The 26467-nt window shown below is 54.4% G+C and overlaps 1 protein-coding gene across 2 annotated transcripts in view; it reads right to left on the bottom strand.

The window, feature by feature from the left end:
* Window positions 1-3467: 3467 nt before the first annotated feature.
* RTN4R (reticulon 4 receptor) overlaps window positions 3468-26467 on the bottom strand; it is a 31679-nt gene continuing 8679 nt past the window's right edge. Inside the window, exon 2 of one of the 2 annotated variants that reach the window (XM_060193190.1) lies at window positions 3468-5131. In XM_060193190.1, coding sequence (XP_060049173.1) covers window positions 3741-5131 — 1391 coding nt within the window. In that variant the 3' untranslated portion in view covers window positions 3468-3740. Of the gene's footprint in view, window positions 5135-26467 lie in introns of both variants that reach the window. The other variant, XM_060193183.1, reaches the window with a different exon arrangement.

The following is a 26467-nucleotide window of genomic DNA, read 5'->3' as shown; positions in this document are numbered from 1 at the left end:
ACACAAGCAGTCATGATAGTGTGGCTGCCACAGTTCTGAGTGTGTCATGTACCAGGCTGAAAGACAACCCAGGTGAGACAACCCTTGGATCTAGCGACAACCTACCCCCACCTACCCCCCACCCCCACAACTGACTGGTGCAGCAGAAGAAACTGACAACTAGTCGTGTGACATCTGGGCACTGCCAGTCGAACACTGTCTGGGGCACAGCCACATTGGCAGTGGGTGTGTTTGCACACAAGCAAGGCCTCGATTAGGCGCAGCCTATCTAGATGTGTCCCTTCATACCTCTGGGCCTCTGTGTCTTTGTCTCCACACTGGGGGTGTCAGCAGCATCTTCCTTGTCAGGGCACAAGTGAGACAGAGAGTGTGAGGCCCCTTCCCACACAGGACAGTCCAGAGCAGAGCAGGGTTTGGTTTGTGCCCTCTGACTCACCCAGCAAACCAACACTTGCTTCTCTGGGTCTCGCTGGACATCAGTCTATCATCAACTGCTGAATGTTTTGCTGCTTCTATTATTTCTGAGCTAATTTAAGGATTAGAAAATAATTCTTCCAATTATGGTGCAAAACCCCGGGCAGGCAGATAGACAGGGGCAGGTGTTGTCTGAGTAGTTGGGCCAGCAGGAGGAGGATTCAGACACCCCCACCCCTGACTCTCAGAGGACTGCCAGTCCTCTGCCCTCATGTACCTAGGGCTCCAGGAATCAAGGCTGGCAGAGAAGTAAACCTCAGTAGCAGCCCAGCCCTGTACTCCTAGAGGCCACTTGTCTGCCCCAGTTACCAGGGACACTGCAGCCACTGTAAACCCAGCCCAGTTGTCACCAGACCTGACTACACTCAGCTGTGCTGACCAGGTCAGGACCTGGAACAGAAGGGGGCTTCAAGCTGTGAGGGACTCTGCCCCATAGCTGGTGTGGTGTCCTTAGAAGGAGATGCGGCATGTCCGGGGACACTGACAGGCTCAACGCAGCTTCCTTGGCTTTAATTAGCTTCCCATGCAGGTGTCAGGATCCGGGAGACTGAGGCTGGACATAGGCTTCCTCCTACCCCTCTGAGAAGCAGGCTGGTGAGTCAGGGTTGGGGTGGGGGCCGGCGGGCGCTGAGTCCACAGCCCCTCCCGACCATCATCGCCAGTGATCTCATCTCTTCCTGGGCTGTAAATATCACCCAAATGCTCACGACTCCCAAATTGTCCTCCAGCCTGGGCCCTTCTCCTGAGCTCAGCCTGCACAACCCACGCGACACCCCCGCCCAGATGTCTCCCGGGCCTCCACCATGGCAGCCGTTCCTGCCGGCGCCCCCACTTGCAGGATGGGCACGGCTGCTGGTGGCCGGACGGCGTGAACCCGGCCTGCTGCCTCTGCCTCCACCAGGAAATGACATCATGCTGCCCTGCCCTGCCAGCCTCCCCCTCCCCCTCCTCAGTTTGGCCACCCTTCTGCACTAGTTCCCATTGTGCAAACACAGCCAGAGAGGGGGTCCCTCCCAAGAACTCAGAGCCCCCTCTGAGCCCACTTCCTCTCCCAAAACCTGCTGGATCCTCCACTCACCCACTCTGTGTACCAGGCTCTTGTGGGCACACCTATGCCACCCTCAATAGGACCCTCCCAGCACCTTCTGTCCTGGCGTCAGTTTCTCTTTCCCCAGAGGGAGAGTGGAGAGCATAGGATCACTAGGGAGCAGGCTAGGGCTCTCGTGGTGCCTGGGCTGGGGAACCAGTGCCCAGCAAAGGCACTGCAGGCCAAAGGACAGATTAGCACGGAGTTGTGCTGCTTCCCAAGCTTCCTGGGAGGTTATCTGGTCCCAGCTGCAGGGTTAAAGACAGGTGCCCTAGGGGAAGAACAGATTCTTCCAAGGTCCTGGGGTGGGAGGGCACTCTACCTGAGGAGCTCAGCTAGGCCTCATTTCTCTTCGCAAATATGTGTCTGCAGTTCCCTGAGCATTGGGAAGGAGCCCAGGGCCTGCCCTCCCTACCCAGCTTGAATCTTGGCTTGCCCAGCCCCTTCCCCAGATCTGGGAGTATGGCTGCAGTGTCTTGGGTGTGGCAGGGGCTGCACAGGGAAAACTGTATAAAGAAACTCCTGCCCACACTCCCTCTGCCCACCGATGCCCAGGCATAGGCTGGCAGACTCTGGGGTCTGGCTGTACAGTCACAGGGACTGGGTGTCTGGGAGCCTGGATGGTGGGTCTGCAGGCTCAGGGCAAGGCTGCCCAGCACTTCAACACTGCATTTCACAGAGCTACTTCTACAGAGGCCATGGGGGGCGGGGCGGACAGGCAGGGTCTCCTGGGCAGAGCTGGGGGATTGTGGAGCTGGGGGGTTGATTCCTGAGTACATCTCCCCTTGCCCCCCTCCTCTGGCCACCCCTACCACCATCTGGCTGCACCAGAGATGCTCTTCCACTCACTGCATCCTCCTCCCTCTCCCTCTCCCAGGTCCCTGCCTGAAGGGGGGTACAGGGGAGCTCCCCTACCTAGTCCTTAGCCATGTGACCTCTTTCTCTTTGGTGTCTGAGTCCCTGCAGACTCAGACCTGGAGAGAACGTGAGTGTGCATAATTTCTGTCTGTGCTGAGGATGGCCGTGTGTACAAGCACATGTATGCTGAACTGTGCACACATGTAGTCCAGGCCCTGCCCGCATGTGCATGTTATGCTGCGTGTGCACACCTGAGCCCAGTGAGTCTGCGGTGCATGTGGCCATATAGGTGGCTAGTCTGGCCTTGAACCATAGGAAGTGGTGTAAGGAGGCACATGTCCCTGGGTGGCCTGGAAGGAAGAGATTGGCTCCCCCAACACACACACATTATGGCTATGCCAGTCTATCTGCTAAGGGCCCACAACCTCACCCCAGATAGAACTGGGGGGAGAGCAGCCTGGTGAAAGCTGGATTCTCCAGGGACCCAGGTGGCTGCAGGTTAGATGTCTGCATAGACAGCTTTGCCCAGCTTCCATGGGCCAGGGATGTGGTCTTTGCTGGGCAAATATCCTGCTTTGTCAACCCTGATATAATAGAAGCTCCTGAGGCTGGGCAGTGGTGCACTTGGTTAAGTGCACATGTTACCATGCACAAGGACCCAGGTTCAAGCCGCCAGTCTCCACCTGCAGGGGGAAAGCTTCATGAATGGTGAAGCAAGGCTGCGAGTCTCTCTCTCTCTCTCTCCCTCTCTCTCTCTCTCTTTCTCCCTCCCTCTCTATCTCCTCCTTCCCTCTTGATTTCTCCGTCTCTATTAGAAAAAAAAATAAGTTTTTTTTTTAAAGGAGGGGCTCTCATCAGTCCCCTGGGCATGGCTTCTCAGCATCCACTCCAGTGCTGGGCTACCCACAGCCCAACTGGGCCACCAACGTGGCAGGCAAGTCCCTTCCCTCTCCATGCATGCATCCACCACCACTAGGGCCAGGGTTACATCCAGGACCAGTCTCCATCCCCTAGCAGAACACTGACACCCACAACTTAAGAGACCACAGAGTATGAAAAGAGCTCTTTATTCCACGTCGTCCGATATTTTTACACAAGTAAAATAAAATGCATATCTCTATATACCGCGATCCGGGCAGGAGGCGGCGTTCTGGAACAAACGCTGCCACCGCACCCTGTAAACATGATGGGGTGGAGATGGGTTGGGCGGGAGGCCTCTGGAGGGAGAGCCTGCCACCTGGTGCTGGCTGGTGGCGTGGAGGGGACCCAGTATGTACACACACCTGGCTGCTGAGAAAGGCTTTGCGATCTTGGTGACCGGTCAGCAGGGCCCAAGCACCGTCCACAGCACCAGTGTAAGACCCAGTGGGGCGAGGCTGCAGGCGAGGCTGGGCAGGGCCCCGGAACCCTCGGCATCACCCGCCCTTTCGCTCCCTCCGCCTGCCTGGCCCAGACGGCACTGGCTGCGGGTACGGTTCTTCCGGGAACAGCCTGGCCTTCGGCGAGGGCCTGTCGTGGGCGGCCCTGGCGGCTCTGAACCCTCAGGCAACAGTGCGACTAGTGGGGGCTCCACTGAGCCAGACAGGGTCCCGAAAGGGGAGTCGTTGATGTGTCTTGGTCCTGAGCCATTGCCTGGCGGGCTGTCCCCGGAGGGCATCCGTCCCTTGAGCGAGTTGCCGGCGGAGGCCGGGCTCCTGCCCTCCAACACTGAGGCCTTGTCAGCAGCGTCTGGCTGGCAGCACTTGGGTAGTCCTTCGTCCGCAGACCCGCCCGTCCAGATGGGGTGCAAAGGCCTGGTGGCCACGGCACACCCTTCTAGGTCAGGGGCCGCCAGGCGCTTGAGGTCACGGCCAGCCAGGCGAGGGGGCAGGCTGCAGGGAACCTCGGATGAGGAGCCTCCGAACTGCTGCAGCCAGGCCCAGAGGGGGCGTGCGCGGCAGTCACATACCCAGGGGTTGTTGTTGAGCCGCAGGTACTGCAGGGCACGCAGGGGGGCCAGCGCCTCGGAGGGCAGCGCTGAGAGGTTGTTGGCAAACAGGTAGAGCGTCATGAGGCGGCCCAGGTCTCGGAAGGAATGGGGGTGCACGCGGGCCACGCGGTTCTGGTGCAGAAGCAGGCGGTCGAGGCTGTGCAGGCCACGGAAGGCGCGCTCGGGGACACTGGGGATTCGGTTACCGTGCAGAAAGAGGTGGGTGAGGTTGCCCAGGTCACGGAAGGCGTCATCGGGCAGGGCCTGCAGCCCGTTGTCCTGTAGGTAGAGGTACTGCAGGGCAGCCAACCCGTGGAACAGCCCGGGGCCCAGCTCCTGCAGGCCGCAGCGGTCCAGGTGCAGCGTGTGCAGGCGGCCCAGGCCCTGGAACGTGGCAGGGTCCACGGTGCGCAGCTGTGCGTTGTCACTGAGGTCCAGCTGCTCGAGGAGGGTCAGGCCAGTGAAAGCAGTGGCATCAATGCGGGCCAGGGCGTTGGAGTGCAGCCACAGGATGGTGAGGTTGCGGCAGGCCCGGAAGCTGGCGGCCGGCACATGGGTGATACGGTTGCCATGCAGGAAGACCCGCTGGCTGGCGGCTGGGATGTCGACGGGCACAGCCTGGAGGCCTTGCTGTGGGCAGCTTGTTGTCACCTTGGGCTCATTGTAACAAACGCAGGCACCTGGGCACGGTGCTGCCACCTGCCACGCCTGCAGCCACAGCACCCAGGCCAGCAGCTGGCTCCCTGCTAATAGAGAGGAGAGAGTATAATGGTTATACAAAGAGACTCATGCCTGAGGCTTTGAAGTCTCAAGTTCAATACCCTGTATCACCATAACCCAAAGCTGAGCAGTACTCTGAAAAAAAAAAATCAAAACCAGAAAACACCTGCAGTATTATTTCACAGCTCTTAATGCTTTGCAGCTGCAGGTGGAGACCCAGGGCTTAAACCCGTGTAGCTGTGTAAGTTAATGTACCCACTTAGCCAGGTGTGCCAGCACCTGGTCCCTGATCTGTTCAGCTTTTAGCTCAATTTCAAACTTGCAGGCAGAAGTCCTTGGCACCTTCCACTTTCCAGGGCAGTGACAGGCCACCAGCATGTAGCGTGGGGGTGGGGCTGTGAGTTTGGGGGGGTGAGGGTAGGGGCAGGGGTCATGCTAGAATTAGACCAGCCCTGGGATGGGGCCCTGGGGGTACCTAGGGCAGGCTGCCATGTTCCCCACTGTGCCTACCACATGGGAGTAGATGCCACCTAGAACACACACACATACACATAAACATATACACTGACTTCCTGATGCTCTCACCACTTGGGGTAGTTTGGCTTTGGGTCACTGTCTGGCCAAACTCCTGCGATGGACACTTCATGTCTACAGATACCTTCTAAGGACTCCTGTAAACACAGAGTCCCCTGGGCCTGGTTGCTGTCCCTGTGGGTCCTGACACTGTCCCTGTGGGTCCTGACACTGTCCTTAGCCTGTCTCGTGCCCCAGCAGCCCACAGACCAGAGGAAAACACTTGAGGGCCAGCCTGGCTGGGCTAATGCCCAGGCAATCAGCTACTGGGCTCCTAGCACCCCCTCCCAGGCTGCAAGAGGAGAGGCCCCATGGCTCAGACTTGGTGCCCTGCTCTGGATCCTGGCTTGAGGCCCCAGGACTGCCACCTGGCGAGCCCAAATAAGGAAACTGCAGAACCTTTGGAGGTGTGAGAGCTACAGCCCCCCAAAGCCCTTCTACAAGAGGCTGGGGTCTTGCCACAGGAACCCAGGCCCTGGAGTGCCCTGCCATTGCAGGATGGGGAGTCTGAATGGGTGAGGGCAAGGGCAGGCAGGTCTGTGTGCATGGTCCTGCACCATCAGCCCTCCAGGCAGGCACTCTCTCCTCCACACATCCTGCTCCCAGCTGCTCAAGCACTTCCTGACTTGGCACCAAACACCTCCTGCAGCCTCCTCCCCTCGGCCTCATTCTCTCCTTGATCTCCTCCCCAGGCAAGGAGTTCACTCCTTCACAGCCAACCAGTCCCTGTACAAGCCTAGCTGCCCTTGTCGCCTGTCCCAATACACTGGGACAGGGGGCTCCCACCCAGTCGCCCCAGAGCCTCCTCCCTCCTTTCAAGGTACGACACACTCAGATCTCACAGAAGTTCACTGCTGGGTGGGAGACACCCCAACTTCCTCTGGGACGCTGTATTTAGTTCTGTTCTCACTAGCAGGGTCACATGCCCCAACACCAAAGCTCATTGCCTATCATTCCGCCATTAGTGTGCACCCCTCTCTGGATGCCAAAGGTTCTTTCCACCTTCAGGAGTGAGTCTATTAAAATGTGAAGCCCCTTGGGAGGGTTATGGCTTATCAGCTAACACTTGAGTTATCAGCTAGCACCTGTGCTGACAGCTAACACCTGCGTTGACAGCTAACACCTTCCTTGGCAGCTAGCTAAGAGCAGGATTCTGTAGACATGAGGCCGGTTAAGTGCCGGGGCTGGAGCCAGGAGGGACCATGGGCCAGCTCTCCCTACCCAGAACTATACCCAGCCTCCTGCCCCCCAAGCTGGGGTCTCTCCAGTACTGGTCTTCTCTGCCTGGGTTAGTGCAAAAACCTGCTTCAAGTCTGGAGTCCCAGTGAGCTTGCCATATGCCAGAGACAAAACTGTCCTCTGTCCCTCTGTCACTGAGGCTGGGGTCATTCATCGATTTCTGGGGTCATGGGAGTCCCAGGATGAGGGTCTCTCTAGACCAGAAGCCCCCTTCCCCTCCCCACCCTGGGAGGTGGTTCCCAGGCTGGCGTGCGTGGGAGGCTGAGAAGGGGCACCTTGGCCAGCTGTTCTATTTAATGTGCTGACATCTCTCCTGGCTGTCTCCTGTGCAGCCTCCCTGGGAGTTGGGCCTGATTATGCCAGCTCCACCAGCATCTCACCTGCTGTCACGGGGTGGGACAGACTGTGCTGTGAAGACAGCACTTCCTGTCCCAAGACCTCAGGGGCTGGGTGGAGTACCCTGAGGCATTCATCTGGCCTGGCTCTGCACCCCACCAATAGCACCTGTGCCATGGATGACTGGTCACAGCATTGTGCTCCATCACCAGTCACACCATCGTAACCATGCTGACCACATCACTGAATGCCCCCATGTTCCTGCCACCACTTGTCTCATGGTTCCCAGGCCTGAGGATGGGGTCCAGAGTCTGGCTAGCACTGGCTGAGTCACCAGAACCCAATGGCTCCTCCAGCCTCTGGCCTTCTCCATCCTGGGCCCCCAAGGAGCCTAGAAGCTCCAGGCAAGAGGGCAGCCCCCGCCCAGGGTCATGTCTGCTCTAAAGCCATCCCCAGCTGACTCCAGTGTTGAGCCGCAGTGTGTGTATGTGTGTGTGTGGGGGGGAGCAAAGCAGCCTCGTGACTCCGCTTTGCCAGGAAGTGGGCATCGGGCACAGACACGGCTCCCTTCCTGCCGAGTCAACTGCTTTTTGGAAACCAACTTCTGAGAGTTAGTCCCTGGGCCCCAGACTTGCTGTCAGTGCAGCGGCCAGCAGTGGGTTCTCTCTCTTCTAGGCAGCAGCGGTAATTGGCTCCAGCCCAGCTCCCCTTGGGGCCTGCCCACTGGTCTCCATGGCAACCCCTCCGCTGAGCAAGCAGAGGGGGCATCTTTATGAGATAATCAAGCCCAACTTTCCAGCAGTGTGTTCATATATTCACAGCAGGGGCTGTGGGGACATGGGAGTCTCAGTCAGGTGGCCAGCAGGTATCCTCTGACCTATCCCCTCACTCACCTGATTCCTCTCCTCCAGCTGCAGCTCCTCCCAAAGGCCTAAAGGCCTTACCCAATCCTATCCTGCTGAGGACCCACCCCCAACTTCTGCAGCACCCCCTTCCCCCAGCCAGGGTTCTCTACCTCTTGGTTTGCACCCTGGCTGGCCTGGCCCACTTCACCCATCAGAGGTTCCCAGGCAGCAACCTGCCCCCACTTGCTTAGCTTTCTCACTCTCCATCCTGCTTGCCTGCCTCTCCCAGCCCGCATCTGCCACTGGGTCCCAGTTCTCATCAGTACCCAGTGTGAATTTACCTCCAGGCACATGTATGAGGAACTAGCCCCCTCCCCCCAACAAACAAACAAAACCAAAAACCAGCCAGGTTCTCACAGATATCACTGGAGCCCCCCTCACACACACATCGTCCATAAAGCTGCTTGCCCCTGGTTTCTGTGAAGCCTAAGGCCAGGCTTCCCCTTCCTGATCACTAGTGCAGAGCTGGGGAGGAAGGGAGGGAGGAGAGGAGCCAGGAGGAGCTGGAGGCCGCAGGAGTCAGTGGGCAGTGGCTTGCAGCAGGGATGGCCCAGGACAGCAGGTGCAGGGCCCTCAAAGCTGTTTTCCCAAGGCCCACCAGCCTGAGATCCCATGGTGAGGGCCACACAGCACTGGGCTGGTATCCTGGGAGGCCCAGAGTACCGGGTTAGTTCTCGGGGAACCTCAGTGCCACACCCCAACATATGACGAGGTAGCCGAGATGACCATGGAAGTGGCCAGTGCCAGAGCTCACCAGCTGGGATAAAGACATGAGTCCATTTCCCCTGCAGTAGCAGGTGCCCATTTCACAGAGGAGACCGAGGTAGCAAGCTGTGATGCCCGACCTGCTCTCACCCAAAGATTCCCTGGGAAGGAGGGTGGCTCAGGGAAGGACCACAGGCACAGCCAGCCCCAGTCTGAAGAGAGCACTGCTGCATGGATTCTGAAGGAGCAAAGCTTAGGAGGGTGGATAGTAGCATACCTGGTTGAGTGCACATACAACTATGCACAAGGACCTGAGTTCGATCCCCAACCCCAGCTGCAGGGAGGAAGCTTCACGTGTGATGAAGCAGGGGTGCAGGTTCTCTCTCTCTCTCCCCTCTCTCTACATATATAATCCTTATTTATTGGATAGAGACAGACAGCCAGAAATCGAGAGGGAGATACAGAGGGAGAGAGACAGAGAGACATCTGCAGCACTGCTTCACCATTTGTGAAGCTTTCCCCCTGTAGGTGGGGACTGGGGGCTTGAACCCAGGTCCTTGTGCACAGTCATATGTACACTTAACTAGGTGTACCATCATCTGGCCCCTCCTTTCTTCTTCCATTTTATTTTATTTTATATTTTATGGTGGTGCATGGGATTGACCCTGGAACTTTGGAGCCTCAGGCTTGAGTCTCTGCATAACCATTATGCTACCTATCCCATGCCCACTGCAAGGGTCTCCCTTTCTCCTTTCTATCTCTCTATCTCCACCTCCTCCTCCCCCCAGCCCCACACACATGTAGTTTCTCTCTGGTGCATGGCTTAGGCTTCAGGTCCATTGACAGGTGTGTGTGGTGGTGGAGGGGTGCAGGCAGGCATATGGGGCATCCAGTCTCCATCATTGCAGGTTAGGGAGTGTTTCAGGAGACTCCCAACTGCTGCCCCTCCCACCACCACCAGAGGCTGGGTCAGTAGGCAGCCAGGACCCCATTGGACACTGAGAACATCTCTTGTGAAGAAGGGGCACTTCCCAGGCCGCAGGTACAAGGTAGGCCAGGCCACAACGAAGCACACCCAGCCCAGAAATAGCTCTGGGAAGGGATGGAGCCGGTGGCATCTGCACGCAGGGAGGGTCAGGGCATACCCCCCCCCCCCAGCAGTGCTGCTCTTACACCCCTTCCCTGTGCCTGCTCACCACCCTGCTGGCCTGCCTTGGGTGACTGGCTCACCCGCACACCCCCACTCCCCATCTGGTCTTGGCTGTATCTGCACACTGGCCACACCCCTTCCGCCCGTCCTCCCCCACTCATGCACGGGGGCGATATGTGTGCCCTGGTATTTCCTGGGCCCCTTCCTTGGCTCTGGGTGCTGGGGGAAGAGGGTGCCAGCAGCTCATCCTGGGCGGGGGTGGGGGGGGCTGAATCTCCTAGAGACATGGCTTCTATGCCCCCAAAGGCTCCCCTCCTCCCTATTGATCTTCTTGGAGCCCTGGCTACAGGGCGAGGGCCAAGTGCCATGGTGGGTGAACCAGGACTCAGCACAGAGGCATCAGCTGAGTCTAAGGTGGCACCAAGACCCCAGTAGATCCTTGACTGCACTTATTGTACAGGGCATCATTGTGTATCAGTAGGTCAGGGGGATGCATTGGATCGACCTTCTCGTGGTGCATCCCGTGAGTACCCATTCATTGGGGAAACTGACGATCCTTCCTAGCCGACTGAATCCACATGGATCCCAGTCACTTTCAAAGCCAGCAACAAGCAGCTCCTGACAGCTTTCAACCTGACGCTGTTGACTGGCTATGGAAGAAGGGCAAACGCTAGAAGAAGAAGTAGGTCAGGCCTGGCACTGAGTCCTCTGTCTGTTGAACTTCTGGGGATCTTATTTACCCATTTTACAGGAGAGGATGATGAGGCTTGGAGGGGAGGCACCTGCTTATAGCCCCAGGGCCAATAAGATGCCCAACCCCATATCACTGGGTTACTAGGCAGGAAAAGGTTACGGATTTCTTATCCCTACCTTCCCCCACATCCCCATCTCTGAATCCATGCTTCATCATCACCCCCTCAGCCCCTCAAATCCCCAGCTCCCCACAGCACCTGAGCAGGCAGCCTTGTCACCCCTTTCAAGGCACAGAAAGCAGGACTGTCAGGGAAGGGCCTGCCCACTTGAATGGGAGACCAGACATTGGTGACCCTGCCACACATTCACCCAGCACAGGGGCCCCGTGCCAGACAACATGCTGGGCTCAGTGGGCACAGGACCAGATGCAGATCCTGAATAGTGACACTGGTGCTGGAGTAGGACAGTCACCAGCCACTGGCATGTGCCTTTCAGGGGAGTTTAGAGGATGGGGGGGGCGCATAATATCAGAGTGTTCAATATCCAGGGGAGGCTGAGAGTGCACACAGATAATCTGTTGGGCAGGCTGGCTTTAAGAACTGATCCACAATCAAGGCTGAGCTGTCTGCCCAGAGGGCTATAGAACCTTCCCCTGGCCAGTGCCCTATTCAACACCCAAATCAGGGAGCCTATAACTGGGGGATTCTGTCCAGCTGAGGCTCCATGCAGCCCCAGGAAAGTGCCAGTACACACTGCCCTCCTCCCACCCTTCAGGGACTCATCCATTGCCCCTCCCCACCTGACCGCTCTCCATCAAGCCACCAACAAATCCTCGGTGCCTAATTACCTGGAGAATTTTGTCTCCATAGCCAGCCCATCAGAGTCCCAAGGCTAATTCAATCTGGCAGCCAGCTCGAACTCAAGTCCTCAGAGGACACTAATGAGGAAATGGCCAATGGCCCACCTGCCCCTGCCCTGGGGGAGAGCACAAGAAGGGGGCTTTCTGGGGATGGATGCTGGGACCTGCTCCATATCCACCTGGATTTGACCCTTCCCACCACCTGCTTTTGTCCAGGAGAGGAAGCTCAGCTGGGTAGAGCCCACAGTGCTGGAACTGATTCACCCCAGACTCATCCTATGAGGCCCAGAGCTTCAGGAAGCAGACCCAGAGCAGGAAGGCACACTTACAGGATGGTGGACTCTATAGGAACACCTGCTGGGGAAGACCAGGGATGTGCAACAGAAGTGCATTCTTGAACATTAATTGCCAGGGGTCTAGGAGCAACAGAAAGAACCCCACCTGCTCTTGAGCTCTTGCCAGACAGGGCAGGCAGGTGGGAAACCTCTGCCTAGGTAGGCTTTATTTTATCATCAAAAGATAAAAGATTGTGACCTGGGAGGTGGTTCAGTGGCTAAAGCAAATGTCTTATTATTACTTATTTATTTGTTTATTTATTATTTTTATTGGATTGAGACAGAAGTTGGTAGGGGGTGCAAAAGATAGAGAGACAGACACCTGCAGCCCTGCTTTATCACTTGTGAAGCTTTCCCCCATGCAGGTGGAGACTAGGGGCTTGAACCCAGGTCCTTGTGCACTGTAATGTGTGTGCCACTGCCTGGCCCTTGCCTTTTAAATTAATTAATTAATTGATTTGACAGAACAGAGATAAATTAAGAGAGGAAGAGGAGACACACACACATACACACACACACCTATAGCACTGCTTTACCACTAGGGAAGCTTCCCCTCTGCAGGTAGGGACTGAGGGTTTGAACTCGGGACCTTGTTAATTGCAATGTGTGCACTCAACTAGGTGTGTCACTCACTGCCCAGCCCCTAAAGCACTGGACTTTCAAGCATGAAGTTCAGAGTTCAATCCCTGGCATTAAATGTAATAGAGTAATGCTCTGGTTCTCTCTCTCTCTCTCTCTCTGTGTGTCTCTCTCTCCCCCTCCCCTCCCCCTCCCCCTCTCCCTCTCCCTCTCCCTCTCCCTCTTCCTCTTCCTCTCCCTCTCCCTCACCCTCTCCTTTTCCTTCTCCCTCTCATTAATAAACAAAGAAATCATGGGAGCTAGGAGGTGGCACACCCAGTTAAGTGCAAATAGTCTGAAGTGCAAGGATCCACAAAAGGATCTGGGTTTGAACCCACAGCTCCCCACCTACAGGGGGGACACATCACAAGCAGTGAAGCAGGTCTACCGGTGTCTCTCTTTCTCTCTCCCTGTCTATCTTCTCTCCCCCTCTCAATTTCTCTGTCCTATCCAATTAAATGGAAAAAATGGCCACCAGGAGCGGTGGATTCATACTGCTGGCACTGAGCCCCAGTAATAACCCTGGAAGGAAAATACATAAATATAAACCAATCTTTAGAGAGAGAACACAAACAATCATGGGCTTTTGAGGCCCTTGAACACTTGCTAGCCCTTTGAGATCAGTCCATCCAGTCTCTCAACTGCCTCAGGTCCAGCCCAGTCAGGAAGTAGACCTGAGAACCCAGACAGGGGGTGGCCACCACACACAAATGGGCAGCATCTGCCTAGATTTTCAGGAAGCCCAGTTCCCAGCATAGCCAGGAACTCCATGGCTAGACAAGTGAGGATGGCCCCAGGCCCCAGGCTTTAGCAGACAGCCCAACACACTCCCATTGGAGTCAATCCCCCCCACCAAGCACTACTGCACCCGGATGATTGGTGTGAAACCATCATCCAGGCTAGTGGGCTCTAGCACCCAAGCGTCTGCAATCTGACAAACTGTAGTGGGCCCCTGCCTGAGCTGGTCAGTTCGTGTTACCAGCAGACCTGTGTCTAACACGACTTCCGTGGGGCTCAGGCAGCAGTCACTGTGCACATGGCTCACAGAGCTAATGCTATCTGCTGGCCGGCCCTACAGACGGTCTGTGACCTGGTTTATGCCGGAGCACAGCAAACAGCTGCTGTATGTGGGTGTTGCTGCCTTACCCTTGAGGGAGGGGTTGACTTGAACCCCTGCCCAGTGAAAAGGAAACTGAGGGTCAGAGAAAACCATTGTTCTGCTGAGGCCACCCCGTCTCACAAAGCTGAGGGGGTGGAGCGGAGAAAAGAAGTCTTAAAATGTGCGCAGGTCAGAGGGAGAATGATCATTTTGCTAATGAGACTTCCAGGAGCCTTGCAATCAAACATGCAAGAAAGAGGGCAGTTTGATCAACAAAATGAAGAGCAGGGAGTGTAAGGAGCAGGCACCCCAGGCATGAGGAGGAGGAGCTGACCCCACACTGTCTGCATTAGAGAGGACCACAGGCTTCAGGGAGACAGACTGGGGAGGGGGTGGGTAGTGCCAGGGTGGGTGAGCCTCTAGGGCCACAGTCCCTTACTTCCTTGCTGGTACCTTGCAGGGACTGTAGATGCTTCCTATGTCCTCAAGGAGCTCTGTGGTAATGTCACCTCACAGTCACTTGATGACCCCTTGGCATCACACTTACCAACTTGAGCTAGGGACTGGGCACACAGTAGGCTAGTTCTGATGTTCTTCCCAGGATATCCTGGAGGGCATTTAAGAATAATCTTTTTAAAGATTTTATTTATTCATTCATTCTTTCATTCATTCATGAGGAGAGAGAGGGGGAGAAAGAACTGGACAACACTCTGGTACATGTGCTGCCAGGGACTGAACTCAGGACCTCACACTTGAGAGTCCGATACTTTATCGACCATGCCATCTCCCAGACCATAAGAATAAGGATTAATGGCGGGGTGACTTAGTCCTGAGAAAGCAAGTGACAGTGAGTGCAGATTGGGGGTTTTTGGGATTTTTGTTGTTGTTTGTTTGTTTGCCTCCAGGGTAATTGCTGGGGCTTGGTGCCTGCACTATGAATCCACTGCTCCTGACAGCCTTTTTTCCCCATTTATTGGATTGGACAGAGAGAAATTGAGAGAGAAAGGGAAGACAGAAAGGGAGAGAAAGACACCTGCAGACCTGCTTTGCCACTTGTGAAGCTTCCCCCCTGCAGGTGGGAAGTGGGGGCTCAAACCAGGATCCTTGCATGGGTTCTTGTGCTTAGCACTATGTGTGCTTAATCAGGAGCTCCACTGCCTAGTCCCCTGTTTGGTTTCTACCAGAGCACTGCTCAGCTCTGGCTTATGTGGTGTTGGGGATTAAACCTGGGACTTTGGAGGCTCAGGCATGAGAGTGTTTCTGAATAACCATTATGTTATCTCCCCAACCCTATTAATTTATTTATTTGTTTGAAAGAGAGAACCAGAGCATCACTGGCACATGTGATGCTGGAATTCAAACTCTGGGCCTCATGCTTGAAAGCCCAGTGAACTCTCTAGTCATTGTGCCAATTTCTGGGCCCAAAGGCAGGTGGGTCTCCTTGTAAACAAGTTGTGCTGGGCCATCTGTGGCCCCCAAAATAGGATCTGGCATGGGAAGTTGGATGTGGCAGCCCATTGTCCTTGTCATATCACAGCAGTCATGTGCAAGCCCCCCTGAGACACAAGTAGCTAAGGGGTGGGGAGCTGGAGCCCATGTGGTGTCCACCTGGAGCCCACCTGAGGCCCACTTGGAGTCTACTTGGTTCCACCTGGAGGCCATTTAGGGTCCACCTAGGGCCCACCTGAGGGCCACCTGGAGTCTACCTGGTTCCACCTGGAGGCCATTTAGGGTCCACCTAGGGCCCACCTGAGGGCCACCTGGAGTCTACCTGGTTCCACCTGGAGGCCATTTAGGGTCCACCTAGGGCCCACCTGAGGCCCACCTGGAGTCTACCTGGTTCCACCTGGAGGCCATTTAGGGTCCACCTAGGGCCCACCTGAGGCCCACCTGGAGTCTACCTGGTTCCACCTGGAGGCCATTTAGGGTCCACCTAGGGCCCACCTGAGGCCCACCTGGAGTCTACCTGGTTCCACCTGGAGGCCATTTAGGGTCCACCTAGGGCCCACCTGAGGCCTACCTGGAGTCTACTTGGGTTCCACCTGGAGCATACCTGCAGCCTGACCAGCCTCAAGTTAGAGCAGAGACCCCCCACAGGCAAGTGGGCATAGGCCAGCCTCAATATCCCTTGAGTATCCTCTGGTCTATAGACATTCTCTCACAGCATCAGTACCCCAGGAAGCACGGAGGCTCCATGGACCAGCTTGGCTGCAGGGAGACCCTATCCGTCCACCTTTAAAACCCCAGCCTCTCACAGAACTTCAAGGGTGGAGGGAGAGGTGAGAGAGATGCTTCCAGCCTGAAACCCTACACAGCATTCCCAGCAGGGCCCCAACTCTGGGGTCAGCATGTGGCCTCTGTCAGCCTGACCTTGCTCATAGCCCTGTATCAGAGAGGAGCTGCCAGAGGTGAGGACCTGTTCTCTGCTGGGCCTAACAGCCCCCATCCCCCAGTAGAGGAAGGCATGTCCTGTGACCACATCTAGAGTCAACTCCTCTTCTTCTGTGGGGTGTAGGCACAGGAGGCTTGCTGGCAGGCTATGGGCTCCGCACCACCCTGAACCACTGCTGCTTCTCCTGCCACCCTGCCACACTCAGTGATCACCTGCCACCTAAGTTAGAGACACATGAACACCCACCACCTCCACCGAGCCTCACAGTGATGGGGCTGGAGTAGCCGGAACAGCACTGAGGCCGCTCCCTCACAGCAACACCCAGAGAAAGGGTCTCTCCTCCACAAGCTTTCTGGGGGCACCCCAAACCTGTCAGTCAATGAACCCTTCTCTGATCAGAGCATTCAACCACCTTTTACTACTTCTCTAGTCAATATAGCCAGAAAACCAGGCACCTGGAAGAATTGCCGATGGAGAAGATTCTAGAAGAAGCAGAGGCAGTGCAAGCAGATAAAATATAGGGGGAAAATCGAATCAGTGTCCTCATAGAAAGAAGAGGATTTCAAACAAGAACAGGGTGCTACGAAAGAAGCCATCAGAAATCAAGAAAACTACTCGGAAGCAAAAAATAGAATTGCTAAAATTACCAAAAAAAAAAAAAAAATCAATAGAAAGGTTGGAAAACAAGGTCAATGAAATCTCCCCAGAAAGAAAAAAGAAGTGCAGGTGGGGGTGGGAAAGAGACACTGAGATTCTGAAGACAAATAGAGGTTCCACACCCATCTTAGGGGGAGTTCCCAACAGAGAAAATAGAGACGGGGAAAAAAAGTTGTCAAAGAATAATACCAGAAAATTTCCTGGAGCTGAAGACCCAGTCTCCACTGAACAAGTCCCAAACACAACAGAGGATGCTCAAGGTGTGAGTGCAGGCATTTAGTGGTTAAGAGACACCCGGTATTAGACTTTGTAGCACACCGGATGCTAAAAGACAAAATAAAAACAAACAACTGCAATGGCCTCATAGCCCAGAAGAGAAATTATTTTCCTGATGGAATTTGGAATTCTAGATCAGACAAATCCAGCTGACTCACACTGGAGGGCTCCGGGTCGTTCTTTATAATTCCTCATTTCTTTTAGAGTGAGGCATGTGCTTCAGACAAAATAAGGGCATAAATTCAGAGAGAGGAAAATGTGGGGCCTAGGAAATCCTGGATGGTGAAAGGAAGGTCTAGGCAGCTGTGAGGGGACCATAGCACAGCTGGCTCAGGTAGGGACAGTGAGACAAACACCTGGGGTGAGGCTTCCCAAGTTATTTATTGGGGGTGGGAGACAGTTTTTTACTTGTACCTAAAGAATTATTACTGGTGGGTGGGGGAGACAGCATAATGGTGATGCAAAGAAGACTCTCATGCCTGAGGTTCTAAGGTCCCAGGTTCAATCCCTCATACCACCAATAGCCACAGCTGAACAGTGCTCTGGTATTAAAAAGCAAGCAAACAAAAACAAAAAACAGCTATTATTTGCTCCACTTTTTTTCTGTACATAACTATCAGCCTTATTAACAAGTACTATTACAGAAATCAACTCTATCTTTTAAAGTCATAGATTACAGCATCTGTAGATACAAAAAGCCTTCACTGCAGTGACTTTCTTGTTTAAATGAGAGACTCAGTAGAATGTCTGCGGTGACCAGTAAGCAAGCACATGACTGTGGTGCAAATGGGACAAGAGGAGGAGAGGAAAAAAGAAGTCAAATATAAACTCCAGGGGGAATAAAAATCAAAAGGCTATAGAAGAGCAGAAGGTCCCTACAGGACCTCCCCGACGCCCCGTGATGAGGTGGCACAGAGCATTTATTTCATCTGGGTCGGGAAACACTGGCTGTGAATTTAACTGAAGGGACCAATAGCCATGCTGGGCCATGTGCTGGGGAAGGCAGTGGGGCAGGAGTCTCAGGAATGTGAAGGTGCCCGCTTGGAACAGGGAGGAAAGGGAACAGGGAACAGGGAACAGGGAACAGGGAACAGGGAACAGGGAACAGGGCCATGTGCTTGGGAACTGCAAACCCACGCTCCTGAACAAGATGTGGTTGACCACACTGCAACCTTTAGGTGACTGCAGGCTTGGCACTGAGGCCTCAGATGGTGACAAAAAAAGAAAGAAAAAAAGCATCTCAAATAGTAGGTAGAGGGCATGCATAGCGGAGTGAGAAGCAGGCAGCTCTAAGGTGCGAGGAAAAAGAGATCCGGAGAGCTCTTGAGCCCTGGTGGTTCTCAGCCTGGGGTCTGGCATGGGGATGGGGCTCCAAGCACTACTCTTCAGGCACAGCTGAGTTGAGGGGGGGGGTAAAGGTGCCCTGAGGCCTCCAGAGACTCTGGTTGCAGAGTCCACTTGAAGATCCATCTGTGTGCTTGGGCCTTCCATGGTTCTTCTTTCTTCCTTTTTTTTCCCCCACTCTTTTTATTTATTTAGTTTGACAGCACAGAGGGAAAGAGTAGATAGGGAGATGAGAGACAGAGCGATGGACCAGGTGGTGAAGCACCTGGTTAAATGTTACAGTATGCAAGGACCCGGGTTCAAGCCCCTGGTCCCCACCTGTAGGGGGAAAACTTCAGGGCTGCACGTGTCTCTGTCTCTCTCTCTACCTTCCCCCCCCTCAGTTTCTGTCTCTATCCGATAGTATTTTAAAGAGAGAGATACCTGCAGCCCTGTTTTATCACTCATGAACCTTCCCCCTGCAAGTGGGAGCTGGGGCCTGAACCCAGATCCTTGCACATGGTTTTTCTTCTAGCGTTTGCCCTTCTTCCGTAGCCAGTCAACAGCGTCAGGTTGAGCCAGATGTAAAGTTTCGAGACCTCCTTTGAATCTGGAGAGGTGGCAGTCATTGACTATGTGGGTCATGGTAACATGTGTACTCAACCAGGTGCACCACTACCCCTCAGTTCTGACCTTCCACAGTCCAGTCTTGTGGCAGTTGCCACCACTGCTGCCACCACCACTCCAAAAAAATGAGTCCCTCCTCACCCCTGCCCCATACTCCCTGCTCTCAGATCACAGCCCCACCCAAGACTATGAACTCTCAGGAGCAGAGGTGTGGCAGGTAAGCTTGCAGCAGGGGGCTGTTGACATTTGGAGCCTCCCCCCCAAACCTGGCAGAGCACTGACGGGCATCTACGAGAGCCTCGACCTTGTTACAGCAACCAAACCCACTGTCTGCAGGCAGGGGGCAACGTGCATAAGTAATAGCTCTTTTATTAACGAGTGATAAATTATTCCCATATTATTGTGTGTGATAACTTTTCCTTATTTGAAATCAATTTGGGATGGAAATTGTCGGCGGCTTCTCACCAGTGCGGGTGGGAGGACCAGGCGCCGCTGCCGCCTGCAAAAGCAGGTCAGTGTATTTCGGCTACTTCCTGAGCTGATGCTCTTTGGGTGCTCCTAAAAAGGGGGGAGGGGGACCAGCACCCTGGGGACAGCTTTCTGCCTGGCACCTGCCCAGGGATGGGATGGGGGGGCAGAGAGATGGAGGGAGGGTCAGTGTGGTGCCCCTGCATGCCTCACCCTGTTGTGGGCTCCAATTAGGCCAGGTTGCCCCATCCCTGTACCACGTGGTGCCCCTGGAACAGAGTGGGGGTCAGGTTGAAAGGAGGAGGCCTCGAAAGCCCAAGGTCAAGCTGGGGACCATGACAGACACCAAAAGTCATAGCTGGAGTTCAGGGTGCACTAGCCCCACCCCCCACTCAGTAGCCCGTGAAGACAGTGGCAGCCTGGCTTTGTCCTCTACAGATGGGAAAGACAAGTCACATACAGATTGTCAGAAGTCATGACTCATTTTCTCTGTTGTTCGATACAGAATTGTGTCATGATTTTTCTGACAACCCAATAAATTCCGGCACCCACACTGCTACCTGTCAAAGACTTAAGTTTATCAAGTCTTAGAAAGGGCACTTTGCGGGGGCCAGGTGATGGCGCACTCAGTTAAGTGCTCATAGTACAAAGTACAAAGACTCGAGCAAGGATCTGGGTTTGAGCCCCCAACTTCCCACCTGTGGGGGAGGGGGATGACACTTCACAAGTGATGAAGCATGTCTGTAGGTGTCTCTCTTTCTCCTTCTCTTTTTCTCCCTCCTTTCTCAATTTCTCTCTGTCCTATCCAATAAAATGGAAAAAATAGGGAGTCGGGCAGTAGTGCAACAGGTTAAGCGCACGTGGCATGCACAAGGACTGGCGTAAGGATCCTGGTTCGAGCCTCTGGCTCCCCACCTGCAGGGGGGTCGCTTCACAGGTGGTGAAACAGGTCTGCAGGTGTCTTTCTTTCTCTCCCCCTCTCTGTCTTCCCCTCCTCTCTCCATTTCTCTCTGTCCTATCTAACAACGATGACATCAATAACAACAATAAAAAACAAGTGCAACAAAAGGGAAAATAAATAAATATATATTTTTAAAAATGGAAAAAAATGGCCACCAGGAGCATTGGATTCATAGTGCCAGCACTGAGCACCAATGAGAAGCCTGGAGACAAAAAAAAAAAACCTTTGCCTTTTCCCTAAAAACATTCTTAATAATTCCCTGACACACAAAGCGAAAGGACTGGCGTAACAATCCCAGTTTGAGCCTCCAGCTCCCTACCTGCAGGGGAGTCGCTTCACAGGCGGTGAAGCAGGTCTGCAGGTGTCTATCTTTCTCTCCCCCTCTCTGTCTTCCTCTACTTTCTCCATTTCTCTCTGTCCTATCCAACAATGGCGACAACAATAATAACTACAACAATAAAACAAGGGCAACAAAAGGGAATAAATAATTTTAAAAAATAATTCCCTGACATCCCTGCTCACCTGTCCTCCCCTCTCCAGCCCAACATGCTCCCCAAGCCCAGCACAGCCCAGGCCTGCTTCAAACAGACATGCCGCCCACTCAGAGCCCCTGGCAGGCCCCCAACTCCCAGAATTTCAGTGTTCTTATCTGAAGACCTGTGTGAGGGCTGCACCAACAGGCCCCCAATAACCTCTGAGCACAGGAGACATGGGCTGAGCCTCACGCATACATAAAGCTGCAGGGCTAAGGGAGCCCCTGCAGAGGAGGAAGCAATCAGGAAAAAGGGTGCCCTTGCTGCACGCCCCACCCTGCAGTCCCATTCTTGCTCAGGGTGCTCATACAGCCCAATTTCAGCACCCCTGTCCCTGCTGCCCACCCAGCCAGGCTCACCCACCTGTTTCTCTTGGGCTGCCTGCTTATCTCCAGCAAGTGGATCCCTAGCCCACCAGCCCAGCCCAGCCCAGCCCCAGCACTACCAGCGACCTTGGCTTCCAGGCCTGGGCTATCAGCTTTGAAGTGGGGTGGTGGGGTCTGAATCTGAAATATCCCTAGAGGTGGGGGCACTGTGTTGAAGTGGCTCCCAGGATCCCCCTGACATACTCTCTCGGCAAAAAACAATATATTTTTAAAATATCTTTACTTATTGGATAGAGACAGCCTGAAATTAAGAGGGAAGGGAGAGACAGAGAGAGAAAGAAAGACACCTGCAGCCTTGTTCCACCACTCGTGAGCTTTCCCCCTGCAGGTGGAGACTGGGAGCTTGAACCCAGTTCCTTGTGCATTGTAACATGTACGTTCAACCAGGTGTGCCACCACCTGACTGCCCCCCCCCACATACACTCTCCACCTCTATCCACCACTGGGGCCACCATGTCACCACACACCCTCACTGGACAGCTTGGCAGACTTGGGAGTCACTTACTGCCATCAGTCACTCCCCCAGCTCTGGGTCCTAGCAGGGGGAGGGGGCAAGGAGAGAGGTGGAGGCCAGCACCCAGTAGGTGACTCCCTGAGTGTCTGCTGCCACCTTGGGCAAGTCTCAGGCATGGCTGTGGAGATAGGTTCAAGGGTGTCCAGGCCTGAGAGAGCTGGTGGGGGACAAGGCCAACACCCTGAATGCCACAGGCCACTTCTGTCACAGGCCAAATGTGAATACCCCCATCCCTGACTCCAAGTTGACGTCATGAACCAATGATGTGATGTCCCCATGATGAACCTATGAAGAGACTCCCAAGAAGTCCTTCTCATTCTCTCCACATGAGGACACAGAATAGCTGTGTGCAGGCTGAGAAGTGAGCTCTTCCCATAACCCAGCCCTGCTGGCAACCCAATCTCAGACTCCAGCCCCCAGAACTGTAAGAGCATGAGCTCCTGTTGTCTACGCTGCTCCATGCATGACATTTTGCTATGGCATTGCAAGCCGCCAAGGAACACTTCTCTCTTAAAACACTGCCATATATTTTCCTACAATACACATGGGCTGGTAACATCACAGGTATTTTTTTTTTTTTGTATGTTCAGTTTGTGCCAACCCTGAACTGGGCAGTCCTGTCTCTGGGAGGGTGGGTGAAGCAGCAGGAGTCCCTATCAGAGGACCGGGCTGTGGGGTTCAAGGTGGCCTGGGAGCAGGCCAGGACTTTGGGTGTTGTCTCTGCTTTGCTGGAGCCTTAGACATTTTTTAATGCAAAATTTTATTGTATTTTTAGACAGAAACAGAGAAGCAAAGAGATAAAAAGAGAGGGAGGGAGCCCAGGCGGTGGGGCACCTTGTTGGGAGCACGTTACAATGCACAAGGACCTGGGTTTGAGCCCTCCATCCCCACCTGCAAGGGGAAAGCTTTGCTAGCAGTGAAGAAGCTACCGCAGGTGTCTCTCTGTCTCTCTCCTCTATCACCTTCTCTCTCTTTTTCTGGCTGTATCTATCCAATTAATAAAGATAAAAAATAAATGAGAGAGAGAAAGAGAGAGAAACAGACCATAGCACTAAAGCTTTTTTCAACCGGTGGGGGCTGGCCTTGAACCTGGATTGTGCACACGACAAAGCAGAGCACTATCTAAGTGAGCTATTTTGCTGGCTTATTTAGGTGGGATTTTTTACCTTAGGGAGCCTGTGTCTATCTGGAAAGGGGGAGACAAGACCCACATTATGTGGTGCACAGGTGGGCACTTATTGCTGCAAAAGAAATGCAGGGGCAGGGGGTGGTGGGGGTAGACAGCATAATAGTTATGCAAAGTGACTCTCATACTTAGGTTCAATTCTCCTGCACCACCATAAGCCACAGCTGAGCAGTGCTCTGGAAAAAGAAGAAAGAGAGAGAAAGAAGGGAGGGAGGGGGGAAAGCAAGAAAGAAAGAATGGCAGGTAGGCACAGCTCACCCATCTGGATGTGCAGTTGTACCCAGGCCTCTCCCTAGGGGAGTACCCCAGTGCCCCTCATGTTGCCACCCACCTGACAGATGAGAATCCTGCCTCCAGAGGTCAAGTCACAGTGAGAAGGGGCACACTGGCTCCTGACCTAGGGCTGCAGCTCTGAGAACCTTTGCCCCCCCTCCCCCTTACACTACCAAACCTACTTCTAAGACCCCCCCATCATCTCCCCAAAGCCCCACTCCCAACCCACCCCTTTTCTTGGAGTCTGGAGCTTTTCCAATTACACCACAGCCTCACTGGGCTTGATGGGGCCCAGGGAATAGGTGCACATGCAGAGACGAGCTTGGGAGGACCATGCCATGGGCCTTCCATTTGGCTGGAGGCGTCCTATGTGAGTAGTGGGTGGGCCCCGGGTGCTGCAGAGCTCATGCACACACAGGTGTCCCCGTCAGGAGACAGCACCGCAGCTCAGCCCAGAGGCAGCAGCCTCTCCATCACTAATTCTCACTGCCCACCAGGTTTCTTGTTACTGCCAAGGGCCGTCAGGCCCACATCACACTCTCTGTGATCTGGGAGTGGGTGAGCAGCAGCCATGGAATCAGGGAGATCCCCCCTCCCCGCCTCAGGCCACCCTGGGGGACAGGTTGCAGCTCTGGCAGCAGGTGAAGAATAGAGTCCATTAGGGCCACCATCTGTCTTGGCCCTGACGGGTCCTCTTGGTGACATCCAGGAGGGATGTGGATGGAATATCTTTATGGGGAAGAGTTTTTCTTTTGCCAATTTTCGAACAGGAAGCCAGACACTTGTCACACCTGTCCCCATGTCAGCCTCTGCCTGACACAAATTGGGGCTGAGGCAGCGAGATGAAAGGCAGCCTGGACATGGCCCTGTTGCCAGGGCCACTTACCACATGGGCTGGGGGCCACACAGAGCAGCACTGGCCTCCCACAGGGCCCGGGAAGGGGGGTGTCACTGTCTGAACCTTGGCTGAGCCTGTGTGTCTGTCTGGGTTCCCCCAGTCCCTCCTGGCTCCCTGCAAGTGTCTTGCCTGAACTCCATCTCTCTCATGTTTCTCTCCACCCTACCCCAGCAGTTCCAGCACCTGGGACCAGTGTACCCTTGGTGGGGGCTCAGTGAAGAAATCCAGTCCCCAGGATTCCCGCCATCCCATGGGGCCCACAATACCACTTCTTTCCCTTGGTACCTCATGCAAGGATTGTGGGGTGACTGGGTTGGTGGAGACCTTGAGGGTGACCTATGTCACAGGAATCTAAGGATTCTTGCTGCCCAGATTAGGGCTGACCTGACAATAGTGCTTAAAAAAAAAAAAAAGCAGTTGCTGAGGGGATGGAAGGAGAAGTGAGTGACCCTGGGGGGCCTTGTGCAGGGTTCCCCCAACCTTCACCCTAAATAGGCATCTTGGTGCCTAGCTGACCCCCGCCAAGAGTGGGAAGAACCAGGCTGACAGCACTCCTCCCCTCATCAGACCTCAGCATGGGGGACTGCCGCCTGGGAGGGGGGATCCAGCTGCTGTAGGAGGTGGGAGGCATAGTGACAGTTCTGCTGTTTCCTCAGCAAGGGGTGGGGGTTTCACAGTGACTCCAAAGATACCTAGCAGCCTGGTCCCCATGGTACTTACCAGCTACAGCCTCATCTCAGGAGCTTGAGCTGGGGGGCAGGGCTTGATGGAGGTGAGGGGTAGCTCTAAACTCTTAGGATAGCGAGGAATGGTGTGGGAGAGAGGGCAGGGGGTAAGGCACTTAGTGTGCTTGCTGTGTCATGGGAACCACCCAGGTTCAAGCCTGGCCTCACTACACTGAAGGAAGCTTTGGTGCTCTGTTGTCTCTTCCTTCCTTCCTTCCTTCCTTCCTTCCTTCCTTCCTTCCTTCCTTCCTTCTTTCCTTCCTTCCTTCTTTCCTCCCGTCTCTTTCTTTTCCTCTCTCTTATTTTTATTATTTTTTAAAATTATCTTTACTGGATAGAGACAGAAATCAAGAGGGAAGGGGAGAGATCGAAAGGGACGGAGATAGGGAGACACCTGGAGCCCTGCTTCACCACTAGCAAAGCTTTCCCCCTGCAGGTGGAGACCAGAGGCTCAAACCTGGGTCCTTGTGCACTGCAACATATGTGCTCAACCAGGTGTACCACCTGGTCCCTCTTTCCCTCCCCCCCTTTCTTTTTTCACCACCAGGGTTATCACTGGGCCTCGAACCTGCACTACGAATCCACCATTCCTGGTAGCCACTGTCACCCCCCTTTTTTTTCCTTCCTATTTATTTGATATGACAGAGAAGTATATATAGAGAGAGACAGGGATAGGGAGAGGGGAAGAGAAAGATAAGTCACCTGCAGCCCTGCTTCACAACTCTTGCAGCTTCCCCTCTGTAGGTGGAGAGTGGGGAGTTGAACCCAGATCCTTGTGCATGGTAATATGTGTGCTCAGTCAGGTATGCTACTGCCTGGCCCCTCTGTCTCTGTCCTTCTATCTGAAACAATCGGCTTGGAGCTATGAAGCTTCAGCGATGACCAAAAATTAGATAGATAGATAGAGAGACAGACAGATAGATAGATAGACAGACAGACACAGACAGACAGACAGAGGAAGTTTTGGGGGCCGGCAGGAGGCTCTTCCAGTAGAACACACATGAGGTTCTGAGTTTAGCTCCGAGGCCACCACGTGGGATCTTCTGCAGAGGATAAGCTTCATGGGAGGTGGAGCAGTACTATGGTGCCACTTCTCTTTCTCTTTCTGTCTGTCTGTCTTTCTCTGTCTCTTACTCTCTAGAGGAAAGAAACAAAAAGGGGAGAGTGGAATGAATGGGGGGGGCTGCTTGTATCCTGGGTGGTCAGAGAGCCTTCAGCTTATGGACAGCATGTGTGAGGGGTCCTTGGCGGGACTGTGAGAAGGTGGGGGGTCAGGCAGGGCACGTGGCCCAGGGTCCCAGCCAAGTGGTATATGAAGAGATCTGAAGCCAGGGGGCCTGCAAGCAGAGCATCCTCTGTGACCTTGTGAAGCTATGTCCAGACACATCCTGGTGGCCAGAACTGGCCTTTCCCTGGACTCCTGGATTCCAGTCACGTCACTGCACCCAGAGAAGCTTCGGGTGTGGAGGTCACAGCAGGCGGAAGGTGCCCTCCTGTAGCCTGGACTCCCGTCTGTCTGAAGGCCTGCAGGAACACAGGCCAGCCCTCCCACTGCACCCCCAAGCTGCTTCAAAGTCAGCCATGCCACAGAAACCTCTGCATGGTGATGACAGAGAGGCTATAAATTT

Source organism: Erinaceus europaeus, chromosome 1 (genome assembly GCF_950295315.1).
Source record: "Erinaceus europaeus chromosome 1, mEriEur2.1, whole genome shotgun sequence".
Classification (NCBI taxonomy): Eukaryota; Metazoa; Chordata; class Mammalia; order Eulipotyphla; family Erinaceidae; genus Erinaceus; species Erinaceus europaeus.
The sequence above is the reverse complement of the archived record's forward strand: the minus strand, read 5'-3'. Positions and strand labels throughout refer to the sequence as shown.